Raw genomic sequence first — 21785 nt, forward strand, 5'->3', positions numbered from 1 at the left:
TACCCACCGTTCCATTCTCGAGCTCACGCTCGCGCCTCCGGCTCATCAACCCCCGTCATCCACCTCACGCGCGCGCGGGCGCGCCGTCCCCACCCCAGCGAAATCTTTATAAATTCCGTTCCCACGCGCAGCGAACCAGAGCAACAGCACACGGCGCCGCCTTCCCACCCACCGGCACACGCAACGCCATCGTCGTCGTCGCTTGTGGTAGCGTGCCGCACTTCGCACCGCGATCGATCGTGGCGCGGGGATGTCCGGGGGAAGAGACCGAGAGGGCTGGGGGAGGGAGGGGGGGACATGCATGGATCTGTACGGCGCGGGGGCGGCCGGGGGACCGGCGGCGAGGCGGCCGTGGAGCAAGGAGGAGGACAAGATGTTCGAGAGAGCGCTGGTGATCTGCCCGGAGCACACCCCCGACCGGTGGGCGATCATCGCGGCGCAGCTCCCCGGGCGCACGCCGCAGGAGGCGGCGGAGCACTACCAGGCGCTCGTCGCCGACATCGACCTCATCATGCGCGGAGCCGTCGACGCCCCCGGGTCCTGGGACGACGATGACGGTAACGACCGCCGCGGCGGCACCGGCAAGCCCCGCGGCGAGGAGCGCCGCCGCGGCGTACCCTGGTCCGAAGACGAGCACAGGTGTGGACCGAAAGCATCTCAAACCCTCGCCTCCTTTCTTCCTCCTCTCTGCTAATTTCTGTTCCGGTAGCTTCTCGATTTCTCGTTTCGTTTCCGCATTGCCTCGTCAAAGCGGAGAAGCCAACAAATTCCTCTCAGCTGGCAGATGGGGCCCACCTGCCAGCCACCCAGATAGCAACCGCCTTTCCGCGTGCGTGAAACTCACCTCGTCTGTTCCACCATGCGTGCGCAGGCTGTTCCTCGAGGGATTGGACAGGTACGGGCGGGGAGACTGGAGGAACATCTCGCGGTTCGCGGTGAGGACGCGGACGCCGACGCAGGTGGCGAGCCACGCGCAGAAGTACTTCATCCGGCAGGCCAACGCCGGCGCCCGCGACTCCAAGCGCAAGAGCATCCACGACATCACCACCCCTTGACCAGCATCATCCATTTTACTATTTTTCTCTGCTACTCTTTTGTGGATAGAATGAAACGAGCGAGAAGTAGACGTGACGTGTACATTATATTATCCTACTATATCACAACATAGGCAAGTAGTACTGTGAATGAAACCGTATGTCACTTTGGGGCTCTCCGTAACCGTGGACGGCCTACTTGACCGAAACAGAGGCTGCTGAGAGCTCCAGCCGGCACATGGTTTGGGCTTTAGGTTTTCAGCATTAGTTTAGGGTAGTTAAGTCAAGGACTAATGGGGTTTGACGTGGCAACGCGTTTGATTGAAGACTGTTCATAATAATATGGGGCTAATGCTTTTGTATGTTTGCTACTGTCGAAATCATCGTTAAGGATAGCCACGGAGGGGGTCATCTTATGACATTTTAAAGGAAAATGATAAACAACATAAAAGTTAATTTACGGATAAAAATTTTATAGATGTGTTCATAGCGATCTAAAAGATACATCTAAAAATAAACTACAATAAATTAACTTTAAAGTTAAAAAATTAAATTTTAATTTATAAACAAAAGCTAAAAGAAAGATGTCAGGGGTTGCGTTGAAAAAGGTGCGCACCGCTGGGGACATCTGGCCACGTAGTTGGCGACACCGTTCCAAGCTTTCGGGTGGCACGTGGTTGATAAGTGCGCGACACTTGGCTTGCCACACGCCCGGGCTTGTCTTTTGCCGCAGAATAACGCACCGCCTTACAGAAGTCACACCTCACATTCTCACAAGTCACAAACTAAACAACAAAAGTGCTTACCGTCTTCTAGCTACCCACGAACTGCGTGTGGATCCTGCACCGCCAAATGCCAACCATGTTCATTGTAGAAGCTATCCAAAGAATGATTAGTTTGATTACAATCTCGCATTCACCATCACTGGTGTCTCCTGCCACTTTGGTTCAAACTTGACACATTGCTCCAAATCAACGGCTACAGATCAAGTGGATTCCAAGACAACTCAATAAAGTTGCAGATGACCTAGCAAAAAAAGGAAGACACGCAACTCCTAACTCGACATGCACTTCCTCGGACTTCCTGCCGACATGTGGGCCTGTCTTCTTTGCTTTGCCCCTTGATAATGTTCATATTAAGAATGTACTATGCATCTGAATAAATAATGTCGTAAGCTTCAAAAGAAAAAGTGCCAACCATGTTGAATTGCATGCTTGCTAGCGCAAGATAAAGGTACAGTGATAATTAAGGTACAGTGGTAAGGCAATTTTTCTTTGGCATATCAAATTATCAGATTTTAACTACAGAGAAAATTGGTCCTCTGATACCAACTTTACTTTGTACCTCATCTGTTCTCTTGGACAAGGTCTAATACATATCCATATGCAAAAGAAAAGCTACAAAATTGAATAATACTAACCACTCATGTCCCATAATAAACCAATTCCTACGGATAAATGAGAACACCCAGTTGTCCATATTTATTCCTTGAATTTGATTCTTTTGGGGATGGAACGAGCAGAGAGCATGGTCCCGGCGTTAGAACTTGGAAGCATTTTCCTGAAACACCAACTATGGTACCCTTTAAAATCAAAGAAAACATATCATTATAACAGCGCAAACGCTTAAGTCCATCAGGAGGGCGCCCATGGCCTTCTGTAGCAATAACCCAATCTCTAGCATTTGGCCCAAGCTATCAGCAGACCCAAGGTTGCCTCCAGCAGGTCTGCCCCTTGCGTTGGGATCCTTGTTCTCCATCAACATAGCTAAGATAATGGTTATGTCCGTTATGATAAGAAACAGAAGTGGCCGTGTACCAACTAATACTTTGGTGATTGTGCCACCAATGTCCAGTCCCCAGTTTGAAAGAACCACTAGAAAAGCAATGATGATGGAAGCCAAAAACCGGTTATACTCTGTAGCTGATATGGCCTGGGTAATCTCATGTGGTGTGAAATTCAGGTTTTCCTTCAGAGTTTCCACAGACCAAGTAGTATTATCAGATTGGTTAGACTGGTTTGAAGGCACATTGCTGGGCCTTGTTTTCATCTCCCTCGTAGGCTGTACACTTGCTGATCTAACATCACTGTCCTTCCTGAGGGTTTCCTCACTGTGCCTTTGCAATGGCATTTCATTTACTTGTTGAATTTCAGGAATTACACTGCCTGTCTGGTGCTTTTGGAGGTCACCTTCATTACTCGGGCCTTTCTCTTTATGATTTCCCAGGTGGGCCCCACCAGCCGGTTGAATTTCACAGAAGGTGTCACAAGGTTCTGATTTTCCTGACTGGATTTTATAGCTGAACTTGTCATCACCAATGCGATATTCACTTGGTAGCCGATCAGATAGCTGAGGGGAAGCATCGCAAAGTGATGAATCTGCAATATAGCAACTAATTTTATTAAGACCGAAGCTTTTAAGAACCATCTGCATTAACTTTCAAGTACATCCATTGAAATAAAAATAACAAGAATATCAGTTAAGTGTAAGATACACAAATAGAATTCTAGGACAATTAACACATTATTTTGCTTTATATCCGTATGGGGTGGGGAAAACGGTATTAAGTAAATTATCGTGTGAAAAAGTCCAGCTTGTGATCATGCTGCTGCAGTGCATATGCCATGCGCGTGTGTTTTTTTAATCAAAGCAGCCCAGAAAGGTGTGGGATTTTAGTTAATCCAATTAATGCTACCCAATTGTTAAATCCTGCTATGTTCATCAACGACAACATTGTTTACTTACCTAACTAAAAATCAGTTCCACTAAAACAAGTAACTGCAAAGCCAAACATAGCCTGAGAAGCAACAAGCAAATTCGTGAGGCTGCTACAAAGTTTACAAAGTCATCTATTCTGTGCCAATTTTCTAAGAAACCAACAAATTACGTAGGCAGAAAGAGAAGTTACATTGGATTCCCCTATTTGCCACTCAATGAATTACCCCCTCTGGTCATAAATATTTGATGCTTTGCACACAAAACTCTTGAAATTTTGATCATCAATACTTTCTTAAATGCTTAGTTTTTAAAAAGAAAAAAATGGTATAGGTAGATTTGACTTGAAAAGTACTAGTACTATCATAATATCATTAACTTGATAAGGTTTATAAATTTATTGTAATATAAGATTGATAGCCAGAAATTCTAAAGTTTGAGCAAATAATATTTTGCAACACGTTGATTACGAAGTATTTCTTTCTCAATAATATTGTTTCTTCTTAAATCCGAACACTACAAGCAGTGGTTCAATCGATCAAACTACACGCCAGGACTTGCTACTTTGGTTTGGATATAAATTTTCCTTTCAATAATCGTAGCTATATATCGATATACTTATCCTTTTTGTTCTATTAGGGGAAAATCATGGTAGATAACTCATCCGAAAAATACACCGGTAGCACACTCTGTCTACATAGGAGATAGTCATGTACTCCCTCCATTTCATACTATAAGATTTCCTGGTTTTATCTAGAATCATCCATGTATATTTTTTTTATATGTGTCTAAATTTATTGGCATGCATATAAATCTAGGAAAAACCAGAAAATCTTATAATATGAAATGGAGGGAATATCCAACAAGGTGGAATCTGATTGATTGGTATGAAAAGAATTTACCGCTGACAACAAACTAAACAAAGATGTCATGTTCTTATCCTCGTTTCTCATCATTGTTTTGTCCCCCGTTTCTCATTAGCACAAACCACTGAGCCAGTAACTCAGAAGCCGGTACAAGGAGCGCTATAACGTGGGAAGTTTTTGCCTCGCAAAAAGAAAGAAATATTCTAGACCTATCCACGAATTGGAGATCTGTACGACTGCATCATTCCCTAAATCAGAACTGGATACACACCCTATCACAAGTTCACCTTTCCCGTCAATCTAAGGTACCAACAACATTCACAGGAACCATATAGAAGCAAACGAACAATTTGAGGTTTGTTCAGAGAAACCCCGGCTTCCCGTGGTTACCCGGGGACGGATCGGAGGGGAGGCTTTGCGCTTGGCCGGTGATGAAGGCGAGGCGATCCGATCCCCTCTCCACCAGCCGCCGCCGCCGTCGCCGCTCGTTCGTCCCGCTCTCCATCGCCTCCTCGCCCCCCTCCTCCGCACGCCCACGCCACTACTTTCTATCTCTCTCTCCCCCATGCCGATGCCCCGCCTGACCTCTCGTTATTTCTCCAGGATTTCTCCATCGAGTTCATCCTGGGCCGAACCTTCTCGAACCAACCAGCCCAAGGCCCAATAAGAAAAGAAAAAATGATCCATTTAGGCCCAAATCGCGTGCAGCGGCAGCAAGCACGGTGTCCATGCCGAATCGCGCGGTGCAGCCAGCCCACGACGACCTCTCTCATTCACTGCGCGCCTGCACGCACACTGTAGCTATTTACTCGCGGTTCCATTCATTAGCTAGCCTGTGCCTGCTTTGCCGTCCAAATGCACCCACGCCTGTGAGCAGATTAACTGTGCGTAATTCTGCATTTCAGCTCATCGAGCCGAGCCACCTCATCCCGGTTCTATTTTGAGGGCTCTGGCGAAGCATAAAGGCCGGCACATGCCGTGGTTGCGCCTTTTCTTCGCACAACTTTTGTGTGCATGGATGGATGGATGGATGCCAGCTACTAAGGTCTCTCGCGATCGAGCTTTGATTCTCTCCTCGCGGCGCTGATCGACCATGGCTTTGTGCGCTCGCGCCGTGTCGTAACCCGTATAAGCGAGTCAGTGCCATAATGCCATTGATGGTGGTGCGCCCGCCTGCGCGCCCTCGCCGGCAGCTACAGTTAATTCAGCCAGTCTGAAGAAATCTGAACTTTTACTAATGGACCGCATATGATGTGCGTATGATGGCACAATCATGGAAGGGATTTTATTGTTTTCTTTTTTTTTTTTTGAACGGGTACTTCTGTAAAGGCCTTTTTGGACCGGTGCAAGGCAAAAGCACGGCGTAAAAGTCAATAAGCACCCTCATGATTAGAGGATCCCGTCTTGTCAAATGATCATTAGGAATGCACTGGTGAGATGGAATTCTTCCCTCCCCTTACTTGACCGAGTTTTGGTCATGCCGAATGCAAACAGTTCTCTCTTCTTCTTCTTTTTTTTTTTTTTTGCTGTGAAGCAAGTAGCATTCGATTAGCAGACTAGCAGTTAGACCCTCTTGTCATACAGCGAGATGCTAATAAGATGGATTAATACGGGTAGCCCCATCGGCAGTAGCACCATGAATATAACATAAACTTCATGTGGATCAAAATCATGGTCAAAATGACAAAGGTGTAAATTATACTCGGTTTCAAAAGTTGAAGGAATTAATATTAAACTGCACCAATAGTTTGAGAGATGTATCATGAGCACATACTTTTCTGAAAGAAGTTTAGTCAAATGAGTCCACTAATATCTCGCCCATGTATATTACACGAGTGATTTTACGGTCCTTTGGACATGGCAGTACTTCATGTTGTTACAGAGATCATTAAGGAACCTCCAGCTAGCTCATTAACATATCCCCGTACAAGTGCTTCCCTTTCGATCTACAGAAACACCCCTGCTCCTTGTCACGTCTATCCATCAATTAATTAATTAATTAATTAATTAATATATATATATATATATATATATATATATATATATATATATATATATATATATATATATACCACTATCTAAAAAAGCTATAATGATAAAATGAAAATACAAGTATGGCGGGACAGCGTCCAGAATCCAGAGGCTTGGAGGGAATTGAACAGCGTTTAAATGTGGCTGTTCTTGCCTTAAAGAAAACCCAGCTCCTCCTCAACCCCTCCCCATTATATAACAACAGGAGAGGTGCATGACAAATACTCCTACCTAGCAAAAGCTATACGCAACCAAGTGGAGAGCTCCAATCCACCAGCACATCGAGCTGCTCCCTCTATTAGAATCCAAGGTACGTAATGGCATTTGGTTTAGTGCAATGCGGTGTTTTTTTTTTTGAGAGCAAGTTTAATTAGTGCAATGTGTCACTTGCTAGCTAGATCGTTGGATAGTGGCTAGCTAGGATGTATTTAACGCCGTGTCATTGTGAACTCGTGTCGCTAATGTTGTGGCGTAGTTGCGTGCAGTGATCGGGCGTCGTGGTGGTGCTGGAGGCGAATATGAGCAGGAACAACGGCAAGAGTTCCAAGCTGGAGTGCCTGAGGCTGATGAGCCTGTCGAGGGCGCGTGGCGGCGGCGGGCCGTCGGCGACTGTGCGCCCGGGAGGAGACAGCGGCGGCGTCAACGCGAACACGTCGCCACGCAGGCTGTCGTCCTCGTCGTCCTCCACCGCGTCGCCGCCGAGCTCGTGCGTGTCGTCGGAGGGCAGCCCGGACGCGGCGGCCGGCGGAGCGGGGCCGCCCATGGTGCTGGCCGGGTGCCCCCGGTGCATGATGTACGTGATGCTGTCCCGGGAGGATCCCCGGTGCCCACGGTGCCACAGCGCCGTGCTTCTCGACTTCAACGACGAGGACCAGCGCCGCCCACGCCAACGCCGGTGATCCGATCGATAGACAGGCTAGCTAACTAGCTGGTGCAACGGCCGGGTTCAGTTCTTTCCTAGTTCTTCGTCGTCGTCGTCGTCGCCGTCGTAGCTTTAATTTACCATTCATGATCGATCAGAGTTTACGTGGATCCCGAAAGGAATTATTTCATAGACCTGTTTCTTGCGTGCGTGGTGCACCTGTCAAATGGAATTGGTCTAGGTAATAATTTCGCGTTTCAGTAGTATTTCCTGTGCTAGTATTCAGCTGAGAGCTATGTGCAACAGTTCAAAGACTTTAAGTTTATCATGTCATCAACATTTAAATCATTTAATGGAAGTAATGCTCTTGTCCTGTCATATAGTATTGACCCTTTTCTGTGGTACTGAATGGTACATAAATATGTTGCAGCAATGTGTAATGTGATTGATTGAATACATGTGCATTTGTACACAGTTGTACTAAAATTACAGAGCGGGAAACTGTCCTTAATTAAAGGAGTTATCTTTTCTCAAGTACAAGTTATTGTGAAGAAACTAAAGTAAATGTGAAAGTTAACCCAAATGACTTCAAAGGTGATAATATAAATTGAGTTGTGCCATCCTGATGATCCCAAAATGTGCTCTTCAGGATTGCCATTTTACATTTGGATGCCATCCATGTCATGTTATTGAGAGAACCACCTTTCAAACAAGAGGACTATATAGCGTAAAATAATACTTAAGTGTCAATTTTCCAATTGACAAATAACTAAATACTAGTGATGAACTGTCATAGTTGAACCCAAGCAACTTAAGTACCAACAAACTGTACGTATTTTAGAATAGAACAGATATTTGCTAATATTGCGAGACGCCGATTCACCATGCACAATGTATGAATATCACTATACTAAGGTCTTAGAGACATCGACATAATTAAAACTAAGCTGGACAGGCAGTTCAACTGTAAAAGCCGATAAAAATAAGAAATAAGTCAGGTTTGTACTTTTTAGAAAACTCTAAGATCAATCAACAATTTCTGGGAAAACTAGTTTCGGTAGTACGGCTCTGAATGACTATTGTGATGTGGATTGGTGATCATATATTCTAGATTAGCATGTGATAGCTCCTTGTGCATGGCTGACTTGTACTTCTGCATGGAACATGTGTCATGGCATATGCTCTGGTTAGCTCACTTTTTTAGCATCGGCAACAGCGAGTTATGGAGGGGGGAGTTCTTGTATGCTCCTTAGCATAGTGATTTTTATAATTTTAAAGCATGATTTAATGGTGGATGATTATCACTTCAAGTGCTTCGAGATGTACAGGTTTACAACTTAAGCCATGTTCATTTATGGGTGTAGTAACTGTTGCATAAAACGTAGAAGCAGATTAGTATATGATTAGTTGCTTATTAGTTACTATAAAAAAACTTGGAAAATCAATTAATATGATTTTTTAAATCAACTTTTATATATAGAATTTTTATATAACAAACATAACATTTAGCAATTTGATAAGCGTACGTGAAAAAAATTCAGGTTAGTTAACTTGTTTTAACAACGCAGCCTTAGAAGGAAGGAGGTGAGAGCATAAAAGCCCTTCGCATACATGGTTCCTATGAAGATCATTCAGACAGTTCCGTTTTTTATAAAAGCTGATTTCAATAAGATGGTATAGAATGGAAGTGTGTTGTTCATATAGCTTGTCGGAATTGGTGTGAGAATAAAAAATATCATTTCACCTGAAATTGTTCATATTACCTGTAGTTCAGTTCACCTCGGTCACTGTTAGGTCAAGGATCAGACGATTCGTCTGTCATTAGAAATGTTTGTAAGTTTATCAGTTATCATGTACTCCACTATCGGGAGTAACCAATTGTTTGCCTAACACCCTGCTTAGAAGTTAGAACAAATAACAAGCAATCGTCGACTCACTGCTTCTGGCTACAAGAATCAAAAAGTCTTCATATTAGGCCATTAGCAAAAAACGCAATCTTTTCTCCTGTGACGCGACGTGAGGAAGAACTGGGAAAGATGCTCGGTGGTTAGGATCATTCAAAGGGAGACCTATTGCCGATTAATTCGCTTTTAAGCCGTATAAATGCACGAGTAATTGGAGACAGTTGTGCAGCGACGTGAGCGAGAGGGGGCGCGGCGCGCATGGCCGGATTGGTGTGTCAGGCGATTAAACCGCGCGCGCGCTCGCTCGCCCGCTCGCCAGCCAACCCTTGCCGCTTGAATGCGTTGCTTGCTGCATGCAGTCCATCGATCGGCTCCGGAGAAGCAACAGCTCCGCTCGCCAGATGCGGCGAACTTCGCAGGCTGTTCCCAGGTCGCGTTGCTCCGCGTCTGCTGCACACGGAATTAAGTCGTGTCCTCTGCCTAACAATTTTGCCAACTGGGAGTATTAGTAGCAGCAGTACTATACTCCACTATTACTACGGGCTTTACCTACGATGTCGACACCAACACTATTGAATTGAAATATGGCCAAGGAGATAGCAACACCAGGACACGTCTTGCAGATCGATTCATCACTTCACTACTACAGCCTGCACACAGGCAAGAGTAAATCGTGTTCTGGCCAGCAGTTGAGTAAATACATTGATTACTATGTCACTTCTGATTATCGCGCTCGCTTCTTCCTCACACACATCTGAATTTCTGAAGATCGCTGACCAAATAGTACGCCTACTAGAGAAGCATTGGGGCTAAGGCTAAAAACAGAGGCTGCACAGATGCCACGGTTGCATTCAAGGCGTGGCGTCGCCACAAGGCGGCAGCAACAGCAGCAGCAGCACAAGCACAGTTCGCCTGGTGTGCAGAGTCGCAGTCTCGCAGATGCAAACCTGGCATCGGTAGTAGCAGCAGCGGCAAGCGAAGTGCATGCAGTGAAGCTCCAACAACTCCTTAAATCCCTCCTCCTAAAAGATCAGCTGGTAACCTCGCGGCAATTAAAGGGATGATCAATGCCACATAGTGCCTAGAGGAAACGATTAAGTGCTCATGAATTGCGGTTGTTGCTGTGGCCAGGGTTACAGATCCGCATGACCTGTTGATCTGTTGTATAGCCATCTGGCGATGCAAATGCCGCGATGGAGAGAGAGAGAGGTGTCAGTACGCCAATCTTGACCACTTTAGTTATGGCAAATCTTGCTGGCTGCTGCTATTTAGGGCACCGCTCACCTGTTATGTCAACACTGAAGGTGCAATGGAAGTTTCCCAGCGTTGGAGTAGGAAAATTTGCTCCAAATCTGTGCCACGACGAGGGCACGGCCCGGAATAAACAGGCCGAGTCCTTGTGGCCTCGTGGGCAATACTCAGCTAATAGGCCGAGCCTAAGCCTGACCAGGGCTTGCAAAACCGTTTACCATGTCGAAACTGTATCCGGCGATATGAAAACTGCATGATATATTAGGCGATAATTACGATAGAACGGACAATATCAATAATCTCAAGGATTGCAACGACAGTCGTATTGATTCAATGATAATCGTAGCGGAACAAAAAAAATAGAAATATGCTAGGAAAATTTAGAAGAAATAGTAAAACAATAGAACAACCTCTTTGGCACATCTAGGAGTAACTAAAGACATAACTAAAAATTTTGGTATGACCACGCCCACGGTTATCGTGGCCCAAATACAAATCGGTAGTAATTCATCAGGAAAAATCACATAAACCATATGGATATATTGCAGCTTAAAATCACACAATAGCCTGAGATGGCAATTTCATCCGCGGGTCTAGGTCCTCGGCGGGTACCCGCCCCTATGGTACGGGGGCGGGTATGAATTTTTACCAGCGGGTGACCGGGTCTGGGGCCCCGCATATGGATAGGTGAGAGGACGGGGATGAAATCCTACCCGCAGGTGACCTGCGGGTACCCGAGAGGGTATATTAGACTATAAATCATTCTACCTATATATTTTATGAGCGAGGACAATGAAGAATGGACTGGCATTGCAACAGATAGATCTACCATTCTACCTATATATTTTATTATGTTGGCACTGTAATGGCTTATTAAGAGTTTACTATTTTTCTGTGAGTGTGACTGTTACTGGAACCGGAATTTTGCTTGTTGCTGTCATGACGCATTGCTGTCATGCTATGTGTTACTGCGTTTGTGGTTTTGGCATTTGTGGTTAACTTGTCAGTTGTCATGCATGATATACATTTAGTATATTGATTATCGTGTATTCCAAATGATGGATTGATGGATCATACATGTAATATTCAATTTTTGTTCAAGCTAAATTTATCATTGTCTTTTATTTATTGTGTTGATTGAAGTGAGATATTACTTAATACGGGTGAGCGGGTCACCTGGTCGGATCAGGTACGGGGATGGAATACTACCAATTTCTTCCATCAGGTCCGGGTTCAGGTATACTATTCAAGGGCGGGTTCGGGTCCGTTCCTGTCCAACCCACCACCACCGATCCGCCCCGTTGTCCAACCCACCACCGACCCGCCCCGTTGCCATCCCAGCGTACCACAGGATTACCGTTCGTTGCTCGTCTTAGACGATCACCGCCCCCTCTTGCTGCGATTATCACCGCAAACGGCGCCGCCGACCACACGAAGACGGAGTCGCCGCGCAGGGGAAGGGACCATATGAGCTGGTGTGCTGTCGAGGAGGATATTTTCCTTCCTATGGGGCTGACTGGGCCTGAATGAACAGTACTAACTCCTTATATTTTTTATTCATTTATGGATTCATTTTCCAACCATAATTCGATGCTGCTTGTGTTATTTTTCAAAAAAAAATGTAATTATTCACCACAAGGTTCCAAAAAAACCGAGAACCATCACCATGATTTTTTTCAGATTGTTTACCATTTCTTTTTCAGAATTTTTAAAATCTCGTGAAACTTTCAAAACCCTATCGTGTCTTACCGAAGCCGTGCCCCGGCGGCTCATGCGATTATCATGACGATTATCACAATTTTTTGAACACTAAGCCTGACTACACATGTTGCCTCGAAGATACATTTCCGTGGCAAAATCAAGTATAACGACTCTCCAACCATTAACACCGTGCAAAACAATTGACTCGGCTATTCTGAGGGCGGTATTTACTGATGTGGCATCTAGGTGGCACTCTAGTCATCGAGGGAACTAAAAATAGGAGAGAATAAGGGAAGACATAGATGATGATATGTGGGACTCACAGTTCTTTATGTCTCCTATTACTAACATATGGGCCACTGCGTATTTTTAGTTCCTTTGGTGATTGGGCGGTCACCTGGAGCGACGTTAGCGAAAACCACCCTCAAAATAGATGACTAGCTGTTTTGCCCAGTTTTACGTCCTCATCAGTTGACTTATACTTACTGTAAGTGAAACGGTCTATTAGTAATTAAAAAGTAATTTGTAGATATTTTTTATATGTTCTTAAGATATGAGAAAATAAACTACGACGAGAATACCCAAATCAACTATAAATTCAAATTTAAATTACTGTAGAAAAATGATGGGGTGTTAATAGCTAGAGGGTATACCTATATTTAACGGGCTAAAATTAACCTTTTTCTTTCCCTCTCATGTACAGCAATCGCAGCTAACTGTAGGCCAAAAAAATCATCGTCCGCGACAGGTAACTGTAATTTCCCCTCTTCGACCTAAGTTTCAAAAAAAAAAAAAAATTCCCCTCTTCGACCTCATTAATTGGGCTTACATTTAACTCAGTGAAAAATTGAGTCGCTAATAGGCCTGTAGCCCAACAGATGGCCTACTTTACTGGGCCTTTTTCTGGCAGTTTTGGCCCACTCCCTCCGTCAGAGGAGCTCCAGGAGTTTGGATGCTCGACATGCGCGCGCGCTACGAGTACCGGAGCGGGACAGGTGGACAGCGAGGTCGGGGTTACGCGATCCTATCCTCCTTTGGGGCATATTTCAACTCCTGGCTGTCATACATTAGGTAAAAGACAGGTTATATAATATATAGTTTATTTATTTTATTATCTGTAAATTATTTAATGGTTTACATACAGTTAAGATCAACTTATTCGATATACGCAGTCTGCAAGCCATATAATGAAGCCGCACTTGTCGATTCCGCCTCGGAGCACAAGTTTGACGACACAAAAATTCTATCGTCTGGAAGTTGAGTTTAGGCATTTTTGTAAATCTACCGCCTACAATACGGGTGCTGTACATGCCCTTGTGAAGCGAGGTACGTAAGCTAACCGTCACGATGAGACAATCAAGGCCGAAAATAAACTTCAATAAAAATAACACTAAAGTTAATAATAAATTAAGATTAAAATTTTAAATTTTGACTTATAAGCAATAAAAAAAAAGATGAGGGTGACAAATGGAGCGCTCCCCAACAATTCTACAACTCTCCCAGGAGAAAGACAAACGCGGACAACGGCCATAGAAAGTGTATCTGCACCAGGATCGATCCTATCCGGTTAGGGGTGGCTCGAATGCTTGATCTCCTTTTGGAAGGGAGAATTAACCGTCAAATGAACAAGAACAGCCCATCTTGTACGATCCGTGCGCCAATATGCAAAGAGTCCCAGTGCCATGGGCCAATGGCTAATTACTCGTAGACTCTAGAGGAGCACCAAGCCACCAGGTCGTAGAGGAAACCAAAGATGGGCCAAGTGAACTGGACTTATCGAGAGTTTGATAGAGCTCTGTAGGCTGTAGCCGATGGACCACCCACTCCAATACGCCATCCCAGCCCACTCCGTGTCAAGCTTTGCCCATGTCTCGTCTCTATCACCTGAAACCGATCGCCCCAGGGTGTACGTGCGTGCTAGCAACCTGCCAATCTTGCATGATTTTTGCACCAGCGGCACTGCGCCACCTGAATTTATCACGTCTCGCTCGCACCGCTACCCCGAGGCTGCAATTAACAGAACGATGCGTACTAGCCGACTCAGAGGCATATAAGATGTACTGCACTTGTACTGGAATAACGATTACTACCTCGTCTTATAATAACTTTATTTCTCGTTTTTTCGTGTCCAACGTTTATTCGTCTTATTTAAAAAAATTATTCAAAAACTTAAAAAGATAGGCACGCATAAAGTACTATTCATATTTTATCATCTAATAAAAATAAAAATATTAATTGTAAAAAAATTTAAATAAGACGAAAAGTCAAAACATTGAAAAACTGAAAAATAATCTTATTTTAAGACAAAGTTAGTACCAAAATCTGAAAGCAAAACAACACCCCACGCACAAGCCCGGCGGTCAGGCTGGTTTTGATCGGGTACGGGTACGGCTCGAAATTGCGTCATCTGGCACGGTAAAAAAAACCGAGAGCCAGCGTGAACATCGCGCAGATCCAGGAGGCCGCCCTCGCATCGGCGCGTGCAGCGTGTGCGCCTCTGTCCGTGTGTCCGCCCGGCGCGTACGCCTTCACGAGAGTGCCGCGGCGCGCTCTCGTCCCGTCGGACGCCGCGCCAGCGCCGGCCACGATCGCTGTAGGCTGCGCAGGTGGTGGCGTACCCGGGGCATGAAATGCAAAGCCGTGCACGAGCCGATCGATCTATGGAGCGCTGCCATGCCCAGCCGAGCCACATCGCTGAGAACTCGCTGCATATCCTGCAACCGCAGCACCTTTTTGGTGCTATCTCCCCCCTTTTGAGTTTTGACCCAGCTACTGCTACCGCGGGCGGCCACTCGGTGTGGTACTCACTGGTCACTACCGTGGCATGATGCCCGGCTGTTTTGAAAGGTGAGGAGGATGAATTTCAAACAGTCGCCTCGCTTGCCTGCCTGCACCCTTTTCGCTGCTTGCACGTAGGTACATGTGTACGTGGATGCTTGTTTCTAGGGGCTAAAGTTTAGCCTCTATTTACATCGGATGTTTGGACATTTATTATAAATAGTAAACGTAGTCTATTAATTAAACTCATCCATAATCTTGGGCTAATTCGCGAGACGAATCTAATAAGCCTAATTAATCCATAATTAGCCTACGTTATGCTACAGTAAACATTTGCTAATTATGGATTAATTAGGCTTAAAAAATTCGTCTTACGGATTAGCACTCATTTATAAAATTGGTTTTTTATTAGACAATATTTAACATCCGATATGACATGGGGCTAAAAATTTTAGTCTCATCTAAACAACCCATAATTTCCTTTGTTCTTCTGAGCGTAGCAGCGAGCGCTGATCACGGCCCATGGACAAAACAATCATGGCGGAGAGCCAGTGGAGCATTGAAGGGAGGGGACCGGCTGGCCGGACGCGGCCGCGGAGCTTGGTAGCCCCTCTCCGAATCGAGAGGATGTCGGAGCGGCAAGCCTGGCCGGTTTGCTGGTTGTGCCGTGTTGCCCTGACCTGCTAGTACACAAGACAAAGTCTGGCTTCCATGTGGACTGTGCCGATCTTTTTCGTGGATTCTGGGCGTCTGTGCTGCTTGCTAGCGCTGTGTCACTGCTCCGCCCTGCCGTGCATTGCATAGTTGAATCCGGGGTTAAAGAGTCTTCTGTATCGAGGGCATGTACAAGGGAGAGGGAGAACAGGAGTGCTTGCCTTGCATACATACATCCTGTTGGCTGTTGCATCACCGATCAACTCGTCGATTTCAAGTATATCGCGGCAAATAACGTGGAAAAGAAAGTGTGGAAAGTAGCCATTGATCATCTGCAAATTGGCGCGTACCGTGTGCAAAGTTCTTGGTAAATGCATGGAGTGGCGCACTTTGGAAGATGTAAATCACCGATGGCTGGGGCAGCTGCATCTGTCTTGCATGGAGAACGAGCTGTCGTTTCTTCAGGCAACAGTGCCAAAAAGGATATCTGTCATATGCCAGCCATGAACCCTAATCTGATGCCAGGGGTCTCGGCCTCACAGATTATTTGTCATTTCGTCAATGATCACTTCTCTGAGCCATGCCAGTACTGTCTTAACACATTATTATTACCCCTTCTTGTTGTGGTTTCCCACGGACCTTGGGACACCACATGACAGGCGACTTGTAGCTTTCGCGGGTACGTGCACTCGATATGATTGTTCAGCCTGAACGTCCAGAAGAAACCAAGACGAAAGAATTATGTATTTTATACCTAAATATCCTCCAAATGTACAATAAATGACGAGGGCGCCCCTAGTTTGTTTGGATGAAAAAAACAAAGTTTCTAGGTTCCTAAGAATTAATTACTATAAAAATTATTCAGTCCGTAAAAAGAAAATGTAATAGAACCAAAGAAAAATATGTTTTCTACCAGCTATATAAAGAGAAAATATAGGAAAGTTTCTATCCACTTAATACTCTAGGAAAAATTAAGAATTAATATGTGTATGAACTCATATTCCTCCAAATTATCTATCCTCATGAGTTAAAATTCCTGCAAATCAAATAAGCCTTGAATTAGGTTCACAATGGATCATCAATAATTCAGGAAAAATTCTTACAAAATCGCACGGTGATTGTTTGGTCTTTTTTTAAAAAAAATCAAATATCATAAAAAAGTCAAACAACATATTAAAAAAAGGAAAAAAATTGTGAATAAAAAATTTGATACACGTGTTCTTAGCAATCTAAAAGTTAAGGCAAAAATAAATTTTGGTAAAAAAACTCTAACTTTAAGGTTAAAATTTTAAATTTTGGCTTATAAACATAAACATAAGTATAAATGAAAAGATGTGTATGGTGTAGTCGGGAGAACCAAACTTCTGTAGTACTGGGCTGACCTATGAACAAAATCTCTATTCCACAACAATATTACTAATACCAACCTCATTTTTTCCGCTTATGCTTATACTTATAAGTCAAAATTTAAATTTTCAACATTAAATTTGAAGCTGATTTTGGATGCCTTTTTTATCATAGTTTATTTTTCAGTTTTTACTTTTAATCATTAAGAAACATGTATATAAAAGTGTTATTCACAAATTATGCTTCGTTTGCAAATAGTTCATTTTTTTACCTGATAAAACCAAATGATTACCCTCTCAATTTTCAGAGGATGCTTGCTGAATGCACGTAATTTACAAGATGAATATTTTGGTAAACAGTCATGCCAATCTTAGAGCATTCTTAGCGGCTCATCCAAATCCGATTATTTATATTGTCATTTGGATGGCCATCTAAAATAGATTTTCTCTTCATATTAGTTATTACTTCAACTGGACATTCACGTTACATTATATAATATGTATATATAATATTTTACAACCAAGTTTTCTCATGTTATTATTGTTGTCTTCTCTTAAGACCGGATGCTGAGATATTAATATTTTATTAATATTTGAAGTTTCTCTTTTGATGTTCTATTTTTGAAGGACAAGATGAAATATATCTTCTAGAATAACTTTTTTCCCTATATACTTTATTTGTTAAGTATGTGATGGAGCATCTCTGGGAGGTCAGTATTGAGTCTTCATGTCACTCGTACATTTTGCCTCTGATTCAACTTGAGGATTCAGGAAAAGATGCGCACCATTTCGCAGACGAAAGATGGCACCACCGGTAGGCCAATGGTCATGCCAATAATCAGATGGTCCAGACAACAGCAACCTACACGACAATTGGTAGTAAGAGCAGGATATGGCCGGCAAGCATGGTGTATCCACCAAAATTCCTTTTGCCAAGCACATCCACAATAAATGAATTCAGGAACAAACATTTTGAAACTTGCAAGGCAGCGCCACATCCAATCTCCTACAGTGACGAAGCAGAAGAACGGGATAGATCGGCACAGCAGCCGGAGTAGCGTATCAGAGGCAGGAGGTATTCAGAGTTTCAGACCCGTGCAAAAATCCCAAGTTCTTCACGTCAACGGATGGAGAAATGCTTGCCTCCTGGTCGCGGCTTGCCCTTCACGTGCTTTCACTTCAGGATAAATGCAATGGTCAGTTTTGCAAATAGTTCCCTGAAACTTCAACAGTGAACTATTTCTTAATTTCTGATCAGAGGCATCATTCTTCCAGTATGCTTCCCTGCGAATTTTTTTTTGTTCATCCAGCTTGCGACTTGCAAAGCGAAGTGAGTTCGCTCACGAAAAATCTACCAACATGCTGTGTACCGCGGAAAGTTTAAAAGATGGTTTTTCTTAACATCTTTAAAAAGTATTTTGAAATATGTAAAAATTTAATATCTTAAGATACAATGTACCTTATCCTAAGTTACCATAATTTTACACTTATTTTTTTGGGTTTTTTTTTCATAAAGTTACTTCTCAAAAATAATAAAAAAAAACTCTTAAAAAGATAGACAACCCCTGCAGTGATGCAGAACGCAAAGATATGGCCTCCGATCTTGCATGAAACCATGAAAGAGCAACGCGGACAGTGTCAAGCTCCCTCTGGGGATTGTGTCAAAATGGCCGGAAAAACATTCGCAGGGAGCACGAAACGCCTTGCAGTTTTTACATGCTTATTGCTACAAGACTTGGTCGTCTTTTTCCATCGGACTATCAACGTTGTCCTGTTTGATTGTGTCGTAGCATCCTGCACGCAGCACTCCTGCTGTTTTTGGCCTTTGCACGCACATGTGTGGGTCTTGCCCCCATAATCCGGATCGTCCGTCCCAGTGAGCCAGGCGGGCAGCAAGGTTCATATGAATTGTTTGTTCGAAAGTTGCACCTTTTGGCTTTCAAATGAACCAATGCATGCTTCTCCCCTAATAAAAGGACCAATGCATGCAAGGATCATCAAATCATGGATGCACAAAAAATATGAGAGTACATGTATGAAGGTATTCAGGACAATATACAGTGTCTTCCAGGAACACCAAGCCTCTTAAACATAATGAAATAATCATGAAAAAAATGTTTAGTTGTTTTATAAAAAGAAGTATATGGCCTTCTTTTTATTGATGGAAATCGTGAAAACGTTTTTATTTTCAAAGAATGTCGAAATAAAAAGGTAGAAATGCTCAGTGAAATTTGTCCTCCTTTTGCTTCTTGTCGTGTAGACAAAATTTATCTTTGAAATTTTGCACACTGATAGATGCCAACGTGCTCTACATCGCTGATTATGTTTTCAAAGTATTTTTTTCACAAAGATCTGCATGCGTCCAATTCAATTTGAAATGCAGATCACAATACTAAGAAAAACATCTATCAGTACCGATTCATTTTTGCACAATTTGAATTAAAAAAATACTAAGCTCACTATGAAAACAAATATTACATCCATCCCATATCTTATTTTTACATCTACATGGTCTCGTAAATAATATACTTTTGGAGCACTTCAATGCATTATAATCATAGGAAGTGGGATATTTTTGCATTGGAGTTTAAAAAACTTAAGACATTCTTTTTTACTAGTATGCATAAGATGATTAAAATTGAAACCCTATCTTTTCGCGTTGTATACTTATGCTTATGAGCTTTAGAGTTGATTTTGGAGTTTTTTCATTGTGCTTTATTTTCCAACATTTTGCTTTTACTTCGCTACGAACTATCTAAAAGTTTTATCTATAAATTATTTTTAACTATTAATAAATTATTTTGTTTATGTTTATAATAAGTAAAAAAACGAGGTGTTGGAAGTCTAGGATAGACGAAGTAGTAGACTCACACGGCCAATAAAATCGTGCTTGTTTTTGGTTTGGAGACCGACATTTTTTGTCATACCGAACTTTTGGCAAATTCAGTATTATCCTATGTTTGGTTTGCAGCCAATTTTTTTGCACACTAATTCAAATTCTATAGTACGAAATTTGATAATATTGTACAAAATGGCTTCAAACCAAACTAGCACCTTCATACGACCATACCGTCATCCTTCCCCCCTCCCCCTTTCCTCCCAAAGCTCCTTTAAAACCAAACCGGGACGTTCTCTTCTCACGATATGTCATATCGCCCCTGTCTTAAAGCCGCGCACCAAACCCCTTCTTCCGCTTGACCGCTCCTCCGGCCGGCTCACCTTGAAACCCACAGCAATGGTAATCGGAAGGCTGGCCTTGAGCTCTCTCTTCCACAACAAGGCCAGGGACGCCTCGCCGTCCCCGCCACCCGCTCCGGCTACCGCACCTCCCTGGGTTTGGCCGTCCTGCAAGAACCCAAGAACGCAATCCTTCCACGCGGCGCCGCCGCCCCCGGGCACCAGGACCATCGCCTCCATCTTCCTCGACTCCGCCGAGTCCTCCTTCACGGCCTCCTCCGCTCGGCAAGACTGCTCCGACAGCCTCTCCACGGCGTCCGAGGCGTCGGCCGCGGGGGGCGACGGCGCCGACACGGTGACGGCGGACGACGCCATCGTGCGTGGCCTCCGTTCCTCCGACCGGCTCCTCTTCGACCCGAGCGCGTCTGCCACGAGCTCCATCCTGGAGCACAAGTCGGCGGGCGCCGGCGGCGATGCCTTCATCGGCGGCGTGGCGGTGGCGTTCGAGTCCGAGGACCCGTACGTGGACTTCCGGGTGTCCATGGAGGAGATGGTTGTCGCGCACGGGGTCGGGGACTGGAGCTGGCTGGAGGAGATGCTGGGGTGGTACCTCCGCGCCAACGGCAAGGACACGCACGCCGCCATATTGGCAGCGTTCGTCGACGTCATCGTCGGCATCGCCGACCCCGCCCTCGCGTCCTGCTCGTCGCACCGGAGCTCTTCTTGCACGATCACGGAGGAGTCGTCGTTGGACATCGCCGAGACGGCAAAACTTACCGTGTAGCAAGCTGATCCTTTCATTTGGACTGAACCAAATGGTGATTGTGCTAATCTCTGGTGTTAATCTCATCGAGGTTGATGGCATATACTAGTCTACCGGTCGGATCAAAATGTTCCATTTCATTAGCCTAACTCTTCCTACATGCTAGGGGATTTTGAGCGTGCATGTGATCGTCGTTGTACGTATGTATGATCATGAGGTCCTGACGATACGGTAAAAAAAAAAAGCAGTAGATTTTGTAGGACAACAGAGCAAATGAGTATGGAGCAAAGTGTGGCCGGTGGTAGTGCTGGTGCGTCGTGCCCACCGCCCAACAGTGCGCGTGGCTTGCAGCTAAGTTATCAATGATTACGTGATGCGTATGGAACAGTACCGTACAGTAGGATTTGTCGCCAAGGTTTGCAAACAGTAGAGTACAACGCAAGTCCAACACGTACCACTGTGCCAGGCAGCCATTCGAGCTCACGAATAGTAGTCGGAAAAAGATCGGCAACCTGCTGCATTTTTATTCTTCTTTTTCCTTTTCTTTTGAGAGGGACCTGCCGCTAAAATCTATCGAGAGCTTCTCGTCTCGTCACGCGCGGCGCGGGCCGGATTCGATTGGAGAAGAACACACATTTACGTGCACGCGACTACGGCCGAATCGCAACCAGCTGAGACCTGAACGGAATCGAGAGCTGAGAGG

The 21785-nt window shown here is 44.3% G+C and overlaps 4 protein-coding genes across 4 annotated transcripts; 3 read left to right on the plus strand and 1 right to left on the minus strand.

Annotated features, from left to right (window-relative positions):
* Window positions 1–298: 298 nt before the first annotated feature.
* LOC102721798 (transcription factor DIVARICATA-like) lies at window positions 299–1490 on the plus strand. Its single transcript, XM_015834966.2, has 2 exons — window positions 299–639; window positions 872–1490. The coding sequence occupies exons 1-2, from the start codon at window positions 302–304 to the stop codon at window positions 1053–1055; spliced, it is 522 nt and encodes a 173-aa protein (XP_015690452.2). The 5' UTR covers window positions 299–301; the 3' UTR covers window positions 1056–1490.
* A 408-nt stretch (window positions 1491–1898) lies between these two features.
* Window positions 1899–5168, minus strand: LOC102702232. The gene is made up of 2 exons (XM_006645001.3): window positions 5006–5168; window positions 1899–3412 (listed from the first exon to the last, which is right to left on the minus strand). The coding sequence occupies exons 1-2, from the start codon at window positions 5118–5120 to the stop codon at window positions 2625–2627; spliced, it is 903 nt and encodes a 300-aa protein (XP_006645064.2). The 5' UTR covers window positions 5121–5168; the 3' UTR covers window positions 1899–2624.
* Window positions 5169–6865: 1697 nt separating this feature from the next.
* Window positions 6866–7886, plus strand: LOC102702514 (protein GL2-INTERACTING REPRESSOR 1). The gene is made up of 2 exons (XM_040519841.1): window positions 6866–6956; window positions 7132–7886. Exon 2 carries the CDS (start codon window positions 7165–7167, stop codon window positions 7543–7545), a length of 381 nt encoding a protein of 126 aa, XP_040375775.1. The 5' UTR covers window positions 6866–6956; window positions 7132–7164; the 3' UTR covers window positions 7546–7886.
* Window positions 7887–20298: 12412 nt separating this feature from the next.
* On the plus strand, window positions 20299–21585 carry LOC102722079 (transcription repressor OFP13). The gene has a single exon (XM_015840465.2). It carries the CDS (start codon window positions 20378–20380, stop codon window positions 21101–21103), a length of 726 nt encoding a protein of 241 aa, XP_015695951.2. The 5' UTR covers window positions 20299–20377; the 3' UTR covers window positions 21104–21585.
* The last annotated feature ends 200 nt before the right edge of the window (window positions 21586–21785 follow it).

The sequence above is a fragment of the Oryza brachyantha genome, chromosome 1 (assembly GCF_000231095.2).
Source record: "Oryza brachyantha chromosome 1, ObraRS2, whole genome shotgun sequence".
Lineage (NCBI taxonomy): Eukaryota > Viridiplantae > Streptophyta > Magnoliopsida > Poales > Poaceae > Oryza > Oryza brachyantha.

Coding starts and splice junctions, on each gene's coding strand:
- LOC102702232 (XM_006645001.3), bottom strand. CDS start 5,120: ATGGAGAGCGGGACGAACGAGCGGCGACGGCGGCGGCGGCTGGTGGAG. Junction 3,413..5,005: donor CCCCTCCGATCCGTCCCCGG/GTAACCACGGGA, acceptor GCTATATTGCAG/ATTCATCACTTTGCGATGCT.
- LOC102721798 (XM_015834966.2), top strand. CDS start 302: ATGGATCTGTACGGCGCGGGGGCGGCCGGGGGACCGGCGGCGAGGCGG. Junction 640..871: donor TGGTCCGAAGACGAGCACAG/GTGTGGACCGAA, acceptor ATGCGTGCGCAG/GCTGTTCCTCGAGGGATTGG.
- LOC102702514 (XM_040519841.1), top strand. CDS start 7,165: ATGAGCAGGAACAACGGCAAGAGTTCCAAGCTGGAGTGCCTGAGGCTG.
- LOC102722079 (XM_015840465.2), top strand. CDS start 20,378: ATGGTAATCGGAAGGCTGGCCTTGAGCTCTCTCTTCCACAACAAGGCC.